The 13,390-nt window shown below is 38.0% G+C and overlaps 1 protein-coding gene across 1 annotated transcript; it reads right to left on the bottom strand.

Moving 5' to 3' along the window:
• Positions 1-1,332: 1,332 nt before the first annotated feature.
• DDX18 (DEAD-box helicase 18) lies at positions 1,333-12,732 on the bottom strand. The gene is made up of 14 exons (XM_071746529.1): positions 12,548-12,732; positions 12,235-12,414; positions 11,103-11,240; positions 10,480-10,615; positions 9,980-10,080; positions 9,672-9,871; positions 9,475-9,589; positions 8,302-8,441; positions 8,023-8,184; positions 6,944-7,096; positions 6,155-6,268; positions 5,381-5,437; positions 3,901-4,078; positions 1,333-3,267 (listed from the first exon to the last, which is right to left on the bottom strand). Exons 1-14 carry the CDS (start codon positions 12,657-12,659, stop codon positions 3,125-3,127), a joined length of 1,929 nt encoding a protein of 642 aa, XP_071602630.1. The 5' UTR covers positions 12,660-12,732; the 3' UTR covers positions 1,333-3,124.
• Between the last annotated feature and the right edge of the window lie 658 nt (positions 12,733-13,390).

Genomic DNA, 13,390 nt, shown 5'->3' with positions numbered 1-13,390 from the left:
GAAAGCTCATATAATAACAAGATTTTTCATGATTATGAACAGTAGCTCGGGAATTGGAATTCTCCTTTATGGGCCTTTTCCACGAACTGTCAAAAAAATCTTCAGTTCAAGCAGGACAGTTTTGATCACCCTGTTAAGTGGTTTAAAGAGTCCAATTTCTTTGTCAAGGTTCTCGGAGGAATGAAGGCAATTTCTCAGGGCACACAATATTAGTCCCCAACCTATCAGTCACTGTTACAAGGCAAGCCTTGAGAATTGGATTGCTGAGGCCTATTAACTGCTCCCAAGATTGATAACAGGGGAGGCTGCAAAGGAAACGTTACCACTTCCAATAGGTTTGACAATCTTTTAAGCTTCTTGTGATACCAGAGTAGAATAAAGGCTGCCTGATACACACAGGTATCAGAAACTGGTTTTGATTTATGATCCCATAAACAAGAGAAATGTAACTGCATCTGCACAATCCAGGAAGCTGAAGCCCTTCTGTTCTAACTCCCACTTAGTTTCAGCTCAGGAATTTATCTTCTGCTTAATAAGGAAGTTACAGTGTGAAACAGCAGACTATGCAGCCATTACACATCTATAATGTTTGTATAAAAGAGACAGCATTAACTTTTTCTTTTTTTTAGGGTAAAGTAGTGCTATTCTGGAGCAATTAATACCATGCACTGTTTTCATCTCATATATGAGATACTTCAAAAGATTTCTTTGTTTTAGGGTGTATAAGAAAATACAAAGCAAAAATATCAGGAACCCCCCCGTATTTTCAGTTGTTCTCATGTTACCCTTTAGAAATGGACAGTGCAAATTCTTCCAGAGAAAAACTTAGGTGGAGCTAGAGGTTGTCTAGCTGCTGGGGAAAAGCAGTCAGACTTCTGTTCCAAGAATGACAAGGAGTAACAGAAAAAAGCAACTGTCTGTGGAGCAGATTTTTGCCCACAGAGAGAAGCAGCAAGAATTCTGAAGTGCTTTTAAGCCCAATCAGCTCTAGCTGTGCAGCACATGGTCAGATGGATGGTGACTGACTCTGCCCATAATCTCAGGTGCTTTCCTGTTCCAAATAAATACTTCAGATGACTTCATGCACACTGCTTCTCTCCATATACCCACACTGATTTTTAGAGATGTTTACTGCAGCTTTGCTTACTTCTCTTTCCAAGTTACTGATTTTGCAGTTCATCCAGTGAGTTGCTCAGTCGGTTTCACAATAATGTGTATTAATTCCTATCCTGTAACTGTACAGTTTGAGGGTGTAGACAGAAACCATCTGTTTGATGTAGATCTCAGAGACAATTCTTAAAATATGCCATTAATAAACAGACATGAGAAGTATTTTGACATCCATTATTTATAAATATATAAGCAAACCCAGAATCAAAGATCAGAACTCAATGAGTCAGGCATCACTTACATAGTAATGCTTATCCTTCAGAGCACTTATGCTTTTTCACTGCAACCCTAGGAGAATGAGACATTCAAATCCTAGTAACAGAATTAGTTTAAACATTTTGACTTATCAGAAGTTCTTAATATCTGATCAATGTTAAATGTTTTGAAAAGTCCATCAGGGCTAAGTCTGCTGTTTTGTAAAAGGAAAGAAAGGTGACACTCTTGGTTCTGAATGGTGGAAGAACTAGTAACAGAATGGTCGTATGATTTTAAAAAAAAAAAAAAAAAAAAAAAAAAAGAAAAATAACAAAAAAATCAAGTTTCTCTAAGGGTGAAAATAAAATATGCCAATGTTTTTCTACAATGCCTCAAAACACGTATCACAATTTTAAATCTGACATGCTACTTCCTAAGGAAGCAGCCTAGGAATAACAGTCTGTTTGATATTGGTATAACTACATATGCTTTTGTATTCATTACTGGTCCTGGGTTACATTTTAGATGTAAATTAAAAGCTGTTCAATCACATGGACCCAGGCTTCTGGATTCTGTGATATTTTAGTCTTTCCTTGCACTGAGGGATATGAGGGATATGTAGAAACATGAGATGTGAAAACATATGTAATATAGTTAATCCACTTTTTCCCAATTTGTGTATTCTTCTTATACTTAGTTCTTTGGTTATTCTGTTTGCAATGTGTATCCCACCCTCTTCCATTTCAGTCTCAAATATTCTTCTGGTCTATTTATACTCCATTCCCCCCTTTTTCACTTATCTAGTCTCTCCACCCTTTCCACCTTTTTGTGGCATCCTTGACTTTGCCCATCACTGATCTGATAAACTAGGACTAAGAAGCAATTCACTTTTGTAATTTATGAGATAAAACTGCAAAAATTCTCACTGTGTCATGGTTATGCAGCATTTTAAAGACCATTACCTGGGCTGACTGCTTCAATCTAAGTAATCTGCTTTCTGAATTTTCTTCATGTATTCCTAAGGGAGTTCACTAGATAGACATTACCAGATAGGTAAATTCAGATTTAAAGAGAACATGAAAGAAAACCAAACAATTCACTAGAATGTTACCATTTTACCAAAACATTAAGAGGAATGGTATTAAGCATGTACCTGATGTGGTATAAGAGAAATTTTTTTAAATCTTGGAAACTGTACCTGTTACAGATACCATGACTGAAATTAATCAAACTCATACAGCCTTAATTTTTTGATAGGTATGCTCTGCTCTAAAGGAATCTTCCTATATTCTTTAGCATATTTGATGGACAAAAGAGGTCTCTCTCTAGCACTAAAAACCCTTGCAATGATTCATATGAAAAAGTTTATTTTTTTCAATCTCACACTGTATGTAATCAATCCTTCTGTTTATTCCAACAAATTTCAGAGGCGTGCATAGGAAAAAAAGGGGTAAAGCAAATTCTTTTATAAAATCTAAATGGATTTTGTTTTTCTGTAATAAAAAACTCTTTAGTATTGATTTAAGACTATTATATTTAACTATCTTTCTCCTTGTAAGTGTGGCAACATTAGCAGGCTGTATACTCCCTTTTTCTATGTCTCCTTTCCAAGAACCTTTCCAAACTTAAAGATAAAAGATGTTTCCAGAGACAGAACCATGAAGACCTCTAAAAATATGAAGAGAGACATTTAAATGGGAAGTAACTATCAAATGGTTTTGATCAGGGTAGTCCAGAAGCCATTTTAATGAATGTCCAATTAACGAGAAAACTGCCGATGGTCTGATTTCTTGCTAATGTGCTTGAAGATTTTAGCTTTGTGAACATTCTTTGGTTTCTGGTAACCAAATCCTCCACCTCCACCTCTTTTCTGTAGTCTTCTGCCATGGTTGCTGTTCACATCTGGAATTTTATTGGTTAAAGAACTTAAAAAGGACTAATTTGAAATGTTGTTTTTTGCATACTGCAACAGTTATTAATGTGAGTAAAACAGCAGCATTATACACAATGTTGTGTTGCAAAACTGCAGACAAAACTAGAACTTTGTGCCTGTCATTCTAAATATTGCTTTAATTTCTCCAGCTGTTCAACTGAATTGGCCAAAATACAGCTGCTTCAAATTCCCTCCACTGACAGGTCTGACAATAATCTAGATACAGTCTTCTATTTCATGTTCCTGCTCCTCTTTTTCAATATTCTGTGATTATTTAACTTAATCGTGTACCTTTCAATGAAAATAATTCTGCATGAAGAGCTGTACTCTGGAACATGTATGCAGTATTGCAGTATCTGCTGCCCTGCAGAAGCATGGGCATGCACTATACTACAGATGTTTGTAAAGAAATAATAAAATTGCAAAAATAGCAATTTAACATTTTTTTCAGAAATTTTTGTTGGAGCATGATGTACTTGTATTTACGCGATTAATAGAAAAAAAAATTTAGAAAAATCAGCATTTGAAATGGCAAAGGAACTTCACTAAGTTGCATTTATAAAGCAGAAATTCAGCTGTGAAACACTGCAGCAAAAGGATACTGAGGTCAACAAATGGAGGAATTTTAAAACCAAATGAAAGGCTGACTTTGGGAAGATCCAAGTTATTGACATCGTAGATCTGCTTCAGAGAATGGGAGTCATAAGCTCTAATGTAAGCTTTGTATGCTTCCTGGGCTGACTTGTGAAGGAAGTAGTTCTTCTCAATCAGTTTCTCCAGCTGGTGAGGTGAAAAAAAACAAACCAAGAGACAGCCATTATAGCTGTAACAAGTATATATATTATATTCAAGCAAATTATTTACTGTGTGAGTTGCAGTGACATTGACTGTTCACTTCAACAAAACTGCCCCGTGATGCAAGAGTGCACATACATTTATCACAATGCTTTTATAAACCAATAGAGGGGAAAAAAAACCCTGAAGCTGATTTACAGTACAAAGCTTCAACAATATGAAAATTGACAGAGCTATTAAACTGGGTTGAACCAAATGAGCTAGTCAAGAGGAGTATGCAACTGCAGCCACACCAAGAAACTTTATATATGGAGAATTAATGGACAGTGACAGTATTCTGCCAAGTCAAACACCTAACTGTACCATTCCACGTGATTCTATGCATAGTCTTATCAATTATAGTGCAAATGTATTGTAAAATTTAGCATTATTAATTCTAAGACAGAAATGCAGATGCACTAGTGTAGACTGAGATATTTAATTTTTGAGGGCTAAGTTCCCAATACTTTTTAGCACCAAGTTTCTCATTTGATGTTTAACACACCATTCAGCACACCAAAACCAAGTTACATTAAAGATCATTACTCCCTAATCTTATCCTTTCTTTCTTCACTGCCTCTTGTACTTGCTATTTCAAATTTAAATTCCTGCAAACAAGCTTTACAGAGCTCTTACCAAAAGAATGATTCACAGAGCTAAGCAAAGGAAATTCATATCTACAGAACTATCTACACTGTTCTATCAACTTCTGCTCCATAGCTCCTTTTCTAGCACTGCAGCACTAAACAGGATTAGCTGATGCTGGGCTTTTATAAATACCAGCTAGTTAAAAATACACCTGGAGTATGTATTAGCATTTCCTAATGTTTGTACTGGATCTCTCTTTCTGCACACTTCAGTCTGAGTAAATAATCTTTTAGGAAATGTTATTTACAATTTATCTGAAAATACATAATTGTTCACTAAAAGCTACCAAAACCCTGTTTGCTATGTTAGACAAGAACATTTTGTTTAGAAGTTGAAAGGATGTTTATTTCACTGTGGTTTTGCTATGTGATGTGAAAAAACAATTCTTACAGGCAAATATGTACCATCTAATGATTACAATTTAGTACAACATATTAAAACACCTTTAATTTCTAAACATTATTTCCTTGATTTGCCATCAAGGAACTTTTTCAAACAAGCAAATGTATTTTTTAAACTGCAGCGGTTACAGATTACTGTTCTCCATGTAAATTATTATACAGATATTCAGAACAGCTTTAGTATGAAGTAATTTCATACCTGAGACTGGATGTCGGAAATTTTTGACCAGGAAAATTCAAATTCACTTAGTGGTACCTTAAAAACAAAAATTAAGAAATTATACTTTGTAAATGGTGAATGTGTTTAAGACCTAAGACAAACAGAAAAAAAATCTGCTGGATAACAGAAGAATTTGGGTTTTTAATGTCACAGATATTACCCGTAAAGCGCCTTCAATCAATTTACCAGTATCACCACTTCCTTTAAGCTAAGGAAATAAAGATGCTCAATATGACACTTTTACCTTGTTATCTTTTGTTTTGAAGGCTGTGTCACTTCAGTTACATGTGGCAAAACTCTGTAGTGTAATCAAGACCATATGGACAGCAGCTGAGGAACTATGTGCAGTTTTGCTGTATTAAAATGATTACATTTAGAAGGCAGCTGCACTTCCTCTTCACCTGAACAAAATGCAATTGACTCTCTGAACAGAAAAAATAAAAACTGCACAAGCAACATCTGGGTTTTAGTTTCCTCTGAGTCAAGCTCTGAGTATCCTCCCACAGAGAGATCACAGGAAATGTATTTTACAATGATACAAATCACAGAGCTGCAAAATGACTATAAATACACTCAATATTTACCTTTGTGCTGCTGACTCCAAACTTAAAAGTTAAATATTCAGTTAAATATCTTCTAAGCAACAGATTTTTTTTTTGCTTAAAATATATTCAATTAAGAATTACATTTTTTGCCCTTAAGAACCTCTTGCACAGTTGAAAAAAAAAAACCCAAAATAATACATAAGTTTACCCTGGCCTGTTTTAGGTAACGAAGGAAGCCCAGTTCTTCTGGTCGCAAGATGAGCAGAGCATGTCCTCTACCATTTATGCCTCTGGCAGTTCTACCAACACGATGAATATATTCCTTTGGAAAAGAACAGGAAACAGCAAGTTCAGTCACTTTTTCCCATTTGCAATAAACAGGCAGCCTCACAAACCTCCACAGATTTAACATTAATACAGTGTAATACATCACCCATTGTTTTTTAAAGACTTTTTATTAGCACTGATACAAGAAGGAGTGAAACCAAGTGCTGAAGACACAAAGCATTACTAGGCTGAGACAGAACCCTGGACTAAAAATATTTCACCTTCTTTTGAAAAAAAAAATGTTAGTCTCCTGTAAATGAAAATTAAACTTTGCTTTTGGTGTATTTGCTCTTGTATTAGTCAAAATTTTAGGTTTTTGAGTTTTGCTTGTTTACACTGGACATTTACTTAAATAAGAATCCTGACTTCAAAATAAAAATCCAAATTGCACTGGAAAAGCTGTCAGCAGACTGAGGGATGCATATAAAAACTCATACCCTTCCAGAGAAGTGTTTTTTTTGTCTATGACTAGACTGTAAGTCAGTTTAACAGAACAAAGAATAATGTGTTAAAAAGCAACTTTTATAAAAGTAAAAAAGGTCTCAGCTAGGTGCAGCATTTCCTAGGAGCTGGTGAAGGGATACGGAAGCAGTCAGCTACTAGATATGAACACAGCTGAAATTTCAGCTTTTCTCTGCCAACTAGGCATTTCTTTATTTCCTTAACTTACTTTTGGATCATCAGGAGGGTCATACTGGACAATCCAGTCAACTTCAGGAATATCCAGTCCTCTGGCAGCTACATCAGTGCACAAGAGTATCCCAGATTCTGCATTGCAGAACTGGAAAAATGTTGTAGTACGTTTGGTTTGTTTCTGCTTGCCCTAAAAGGAAACATATTAAGAATGAAATATCAAGTATAAAAAAAAAAATATTAATATGCCTCTTGGTAAGCTTAAATTTAATTTCCCATTTCACACATTATCTCACTGCCAGAAATAATTTGGGGCATCTTTCTGTATTGTGGACTTGTACAGATTAAGCAGGACCATTTCCAGGTGAAGAAATAATGCCACCACGTTCAACAGCACAGCACTATGTGAAATGGCATCTCTCAAGTTACACAGTATCTTCCAAAGCATTAAACGTTTGATTGCATAAGCATTCTTTTCAGGAGGGCTGCACAAATGCCTAGAAGATATTTTTAACCCTAGCAATATGTTAGAAAGGTTACGGGCTAAAAAACCACAGTTCTACCAAAATACAGAAAAAAAAAAAAAAAAAAAAAAGCCCCAAAAGACCAAAGACAAAAGGACATTTGGAGTCAGTTGTAACTGTTTCATAAACTTTCCATCAACTCATCCTCCTGAACCTTATACTGAACTTTCTCCATTTTGTATTTTTGATGAAAATTTAAGATACTCATCCAAAAGGTACAAACTGGCAGCACCAGAACCAAACATCACCCTGGCTTTAGATAAGCACCCAAGGCTTCATGAAACACAATAACTTTGCTCTACAAATTGACTTCTAGTACTTATGCAAGGCAATCCCTTGGAATAAACCAGAAAGGTTTCTACCCACTGAAAAGAAATGCATGTCACTGTTCAATCCTGGTTTGGAAAATGTTAACAATGTTAACAAAAGAGTAACAATGTTAAAGTGTTGTTATTACAGTCTTTGTTTTATCTCCTTCCTCTACAGACTAAGAGAGCTCCTCAGTTTTGTGAGCTGCTTGTATTTGTTTATTAGAAACTGGACTGAAATAAACAAGGCTACTATCAGATTAATTAATAAATAAAATACTTACATGAATGGCCAAAACAGGCAGATCAATATAGTTGAGTAACTCATAATGGTACTTTACTGACATACACGAAGAAAAAAATACCATTAGTTTCTTCTTTCGGTTCTTCTTGAGGAATGTGAAGAGCAAAAGGAATCTTTTTTCAGATGGACACACTACATAGCCCTGAAATAGTTTTAAATATTGTTTGTTAAATAAAGTAGAATTGAAGAACCAAGCTAAAACCACACAGGACATGGTACCTCAAGGATGATACTTTTTAAAACCACATTTGTGTTTTACCTGTTCAAGACCATCTACTGTTGCTGTTTCCTTGTTATCATCAACCCCAACGTATAGTGGCTCTTTCTTCAGAGAGATCTTTGCCAGATCTTCAACCTTTCTGGTTTGTGTAGCAGAAAAAAGCATTGTCTGTCTGCGCTCTGAAAAAATATTTGTTTTGAAAGAGAGCATCGATTTTTAAAGCAGGATTCAAATAGCAAGTCCATAAAAACTCTAGCTGCAAATTACCCTGAGGAAGTCTACTTTTTTCAATTAAATCCTAGTTCAACCATACTGCTAGTGACAAAGACAGGTGTAGTTGTATTATGGATTGTATAGGGTGTAAAACCCATGTCATTCATGCCTTTCAGTGTATTCTCACTGAAAATAAAACATAATAAATATAATAAATAAATATAATAAAATTTACTTCTTAATGGGTCAAAACAAAATTCAACTTATGAAAAGTAAAACTTACTTTTACAATTTTCCACTTCAGAACATGTCATTTCCCCACTTTTCCTTCCTTATCCATTTTTAGCAGTGTTCAGTAACATTCTTCACAGGATGTTATTGAACAGATTTATATATCCACATTTTAAACATGCAAATCTGAGTTTTAATGTTTAAGATGCAGAATCTCAAAATATTTATCACTGATTTTTCAGATACTGTTTCCATGAGGTATTTTTTCTGCATTTCGAAAGTTAAAATGAGAGCCTTGTTGGCTCTGAGAAAGTTTAATATATCAATTACAATGAGTAACTAGATGTAAAATTAGGAAAAGAAAATGTAAAGGTAAATATTTATAATTCTTTAAGATACTATTTTTGAAGGTATGAAGAAGGTTTGAACTACAAGTCAGGAGACATTTTCCTTATTTTTAAGCCCTAGTATGAAACAATTAATTGCAGAAAGTAAATGGGTAGAAAATGATGAATGGGAAAAGGTAGAAGTTAAAACTAGAAGGATCTTATATGAACAGGATTTTTTCCCTAAAATGCATGTGAAAAGTCTGTCCTTCATACAAATTATGTTAAATAAAGTAATATATACTGGCTATCAGAACAGAGTAAGACAGTCACACTGAAGAGCATTTACAGAACTGTAAAAATCAATGACTTCTCTTACAATAATGGAGTAATAAAGACGACATGTTAGTCAAGTGATTTCCAAGAAAGATTTCTGTCTTACTTGGTAGAAGTTTTATGATCTGTTTCATTTCTTCTTCAAATCCAACCTCCAAGATACGATCTGCCTCATCAATTACCAAGCACTGCAAGTTCTTATACATGAAACCTGGAGTGTTCTAAAAGATTCACAAATTCAGACAGGGACACGAATTTTATTATGTTTTAATTACACAGAAGAGACATAAATATTTCACCTACCTGCATATGATCCAGCAGTCTTCCTGGTGTGGCTACAATGATGTTGATTCCATTTCCAAGTTTCTGGGCTTCTGCTGATCTGTTACTGCCCCCCATTATCAGGCCATAGGTGTGAACGTGATGATTCATAAGTTCTTTAAGAACTCCATAGGTCTGCATAGCGAGTTCTCGAGTTGGAGAAAGAATAATAACACCAGTTCCTAAAAAACACATCAGTCAGACAAGAGGAAGTTACAGCTCATCCAGTCTCCCTCCCAAGCCATGGCTGCATCACAGTAAAGAACCAAGGGTGAAATGAAGAGCCTTACCATTTCTAGGCATGAATTTTAACTTGTAGATGAGCTCTATGGCAGGAATAAGAAATGCAAGGGTTTTGCCACTGCCTGTTTTTGCAGCTGCTAAAATATCCCTGTATGTGACAGTTAGAAAGAGAAGTATTCAGTTAACCCTAGAGAAAAGAAAAATACTGTTTTGAACAATGTTGACCATATAAAAACATACCAAGGCTTCCAGGAAACCAGGTCAGTGGCAGATGTAGCTCACAGCAACTGGTCACCATGTCTCAGAGACTCTGAGACTTCCTGACAGAAGAGTAGTGTAAACTGACTTCCCTACCCTATGAATTTCTTCACAGACAAACTTTGTTAACTTGCATTAATGTCTATAAATTAAGTATGTAAAACACATGAGAACCTATTTTAAAATAAGCAAACTGCTTAGCTGCAGGAAGTCACACTTCATGCATTTAGCTATCAAAATTTATGCAATACTTGGGGTCAACATAGTGACTAAAATACATACTTCTTACCTGCCTTCCAGAAGTGGCTTAATACTTTTATGCTGAATTTCAGTCATGTGTGTAAAACCCATGTCATTTATGCCTTTCAGTGTATTCTCACTAACAAGATCAGCCAGGGAAGTAAAAGAACTGTCTTCAAAAGCACCTGAAGTGAGGGGGGAAAAATAAAAAACATTCAAACATATTTTTTCAGTTCTACCTGTCCTCTGAGATTAGCCAGTTAAAGCTGACCTAGATAAAAAAAAAAGACTGTTTCTTATTCCTTTCTACCATAAAATTTAAAGACTTTAACAAAACACAGTGTATCAAAGATGGAGCTGTGAAAAATGAACATGAATGCCCTGCTTCTGTAAAGTTTGCTAGTTACACTCCATCTTGCTTTTCATTGTCTTCTTTCTCCCTAGTCATATATATTTTAAAAAAGATTTTCACTAGAAATTTTAAGACTAACAGGAGTGTGCACATAATACAAATTTCAAAGAACAGTAACTGAGTAACAGCTGTACAGCTGCCAGTAGCACAGTCCCTACATTCAAACACCTGACTTACAAAGCTAATTTGGAAACTGCAGCTGAGGCAGAAAGTGTCAGACCTTGGCTTTTTGCACACATATGGCATAGGACACAAGGTACCTGTTACACCCAGTGGTAAACTGGGCCCTTCATCCTCCTCCTCTTCTTCCCCTTCTTTCTCTCCAGAACCTTGCTTATCTTCATCTTCTACCTCCACAGATTCGTCTTTTTCAGTTTTTGCTTTTTTAGTTCCTGTATCTAGAGTGTTATTTTACAGAAGACAGGTCAGTTAGACAGACAAAGGACACATCCATCACTAAGTTGTTCTACCAAGTGAATTTCTTTAGGCTGTACACCACAAATGTATGGATGTCATGCTTCTTTCATGGAGAGGGACAGAGAAGGTTTCTATAGAACTTTCTGACACAGAAAAAAATTCACAATTTCCTTGCATACAGTCCACTTTACATAGTAAAATAACGAAGCTTAAGGTGTATTACATGACATTTTCTGTGGAAACAAAAATTATCCTTAAACAAGTTACAAAGTTCTTTCCTATCTGTAATGCAGACATCAAGTTTCCAACACAGTTTCTGCTCAGCACATGTGAAAAGTAATGTGTCTGCTCCATCTTAAGCACCTGAATCCTCAGAGCATGAAACTACATCTTTATCTGCATGACCATGACAAGTGTCACAAATAACAAAGAGATAAGGGACAGATGCTCCAAATATATATGTGAGCATGGGCATCTGTATGTATAGATGTATAAATATTTATACCAATATAGCAATGTTTGCAGGATGCACTTTTTTGAAGTAGGGTAGCCAATATATATAATATATATATAAAATCATAATATACTGATGTTGCCAAAGGCTGGATGTGTTGCTAAGACTTACTGGCAGGATACTCAATCACAGACAGCACCTGTCTACCAAAGCCCTATGCTGGAAAAAAAAGACAAAAATTGCTTATTACCGGTAAAACATCCAAACTCAATGTTATATTATGGAATCCTATGCAACTATTAAATTGGTTGCTATCGGTTTAGTAAGTATTAAGAGTTCATATGTTACAGCTGGAGTACGAACACGGAATACTGAAAACTCCAGGGCTTTAGAACGTTCACCATGCAACACACGGTCCCCTCTCACACCCCCAGGGCGGAGAAGGAAAGCAAGCGGTTCTCGGGATCCTCCATGAACAACCCAGGCCTGGGAGACAAGTTCTCTGTGTTCAGGGAACGTACCACTTTCCGCGTTAGCCGCTGCTTTCCTCTTCTTTTTCTTCTTCTTCTTCTTCTTCTCCTCTTCCCCGCCGCAGGACCCGGCAGCCTCCCCGCCCTTCGCCGCCTCTACCTCAGGGGCCGCCGCCTCCTCCTCTGCCTCCTCCGGGGAGCCCTGCGAAGGCGCCTCGCCTGCCGGAGGCACTGCACGGAGACACGTTGAGAAGCGAGAAGAGGTTAAAAACCAAACCAAAACAAGGACATCAATGAGGGTTCCGCCAGCCTTTAGCCGGGAAGAGGCCCCGCAGAGCCAGCCACCCGCCCGGTCCCGCCGTACCCGCCCCTCCGGCCGCCCGCAGCTTCAGGTTGCGCTCCCGCAGCTTCAGGTTGCGCTTGTGGATCTTCCTGCGGAGCAGCCGCATGGGCAGGGTGCTGGCAGCCACCGACATCCCGCCAGCTTCCCCGCTTCTTCCTCCCCGAAACACGTGGGGACAGCGGCACAAAGCATCCGGGCCACGCCGGAACCCGCCTCGTCACATCCCCCTCCTCCCCCAGCAGACAGGGGCGGCCCGCAGCGTCCTCCGGCGGTTCGGCGGACACAGCGACAGCTCCTGGCCGGGCAGCGCCGGCTGAGCCCCCCCACCGCTTGGCGGGGCCATCCCGGCCATGGCTGTGGGAGCTCAGGCATCTTCCTTTGACAGCGGCTGTGCACCCGGTAACCCAGTGAGCGAGGGCGGAAAGCGGCCCCGTTATACCCCGAGGACCCCAGACACCCCCTGCCCCACCGGGCTGCCAGCGGGTGTTGCCTCCATTCATAGTTACAGGTGTTTAACTCCAACGGGAGAAAGAAACGCCCCCGGGCTCTCACCCGTGTGGTTATAAATTGAGCGTCTCCGGGAGAGGTGGTTTTGGGGACACTCCGTGTGTCCTCCTGTGCGCAGGCCGGAGGGGCTGGGAACACCCCTGTGTGCCCCACAACACCCAGGAGCTGGGGTAACAAAGCTTGTGAGTGATGCCCACCGGCTGCTGGTACCGCCGGCATCTCCAGGGGACGCCGAGCAGGGCGGTGAAAAATTTCAGTGTTGACCGGCAGCACTAAAGCGGGTGAAACTTCCAGGCTTGCCGAAATCCCAGCACCGATCCTAACGATAGAAGAGCCGGCTGTGCCTTCATAAAATAC

Source organism: Heliangelus exortis, chromosome 6, assembly GCF_036169615.1.
Source record: "Heliangelus exortis chromosome 6, bHelExo1.hap1, whole genome shotgun sequence".
In the NCBI taxonomy this organism is placed as follows: domain Eukaryota; kingdom Metazoa; phylum Chordata; class Aves; order Apodiformes; family Trochilidae; genus Heliangelus; species Heliangelus exortis.
This window is presented reverse-complemented; position numbering and strand designations above follow the sequence as displayed.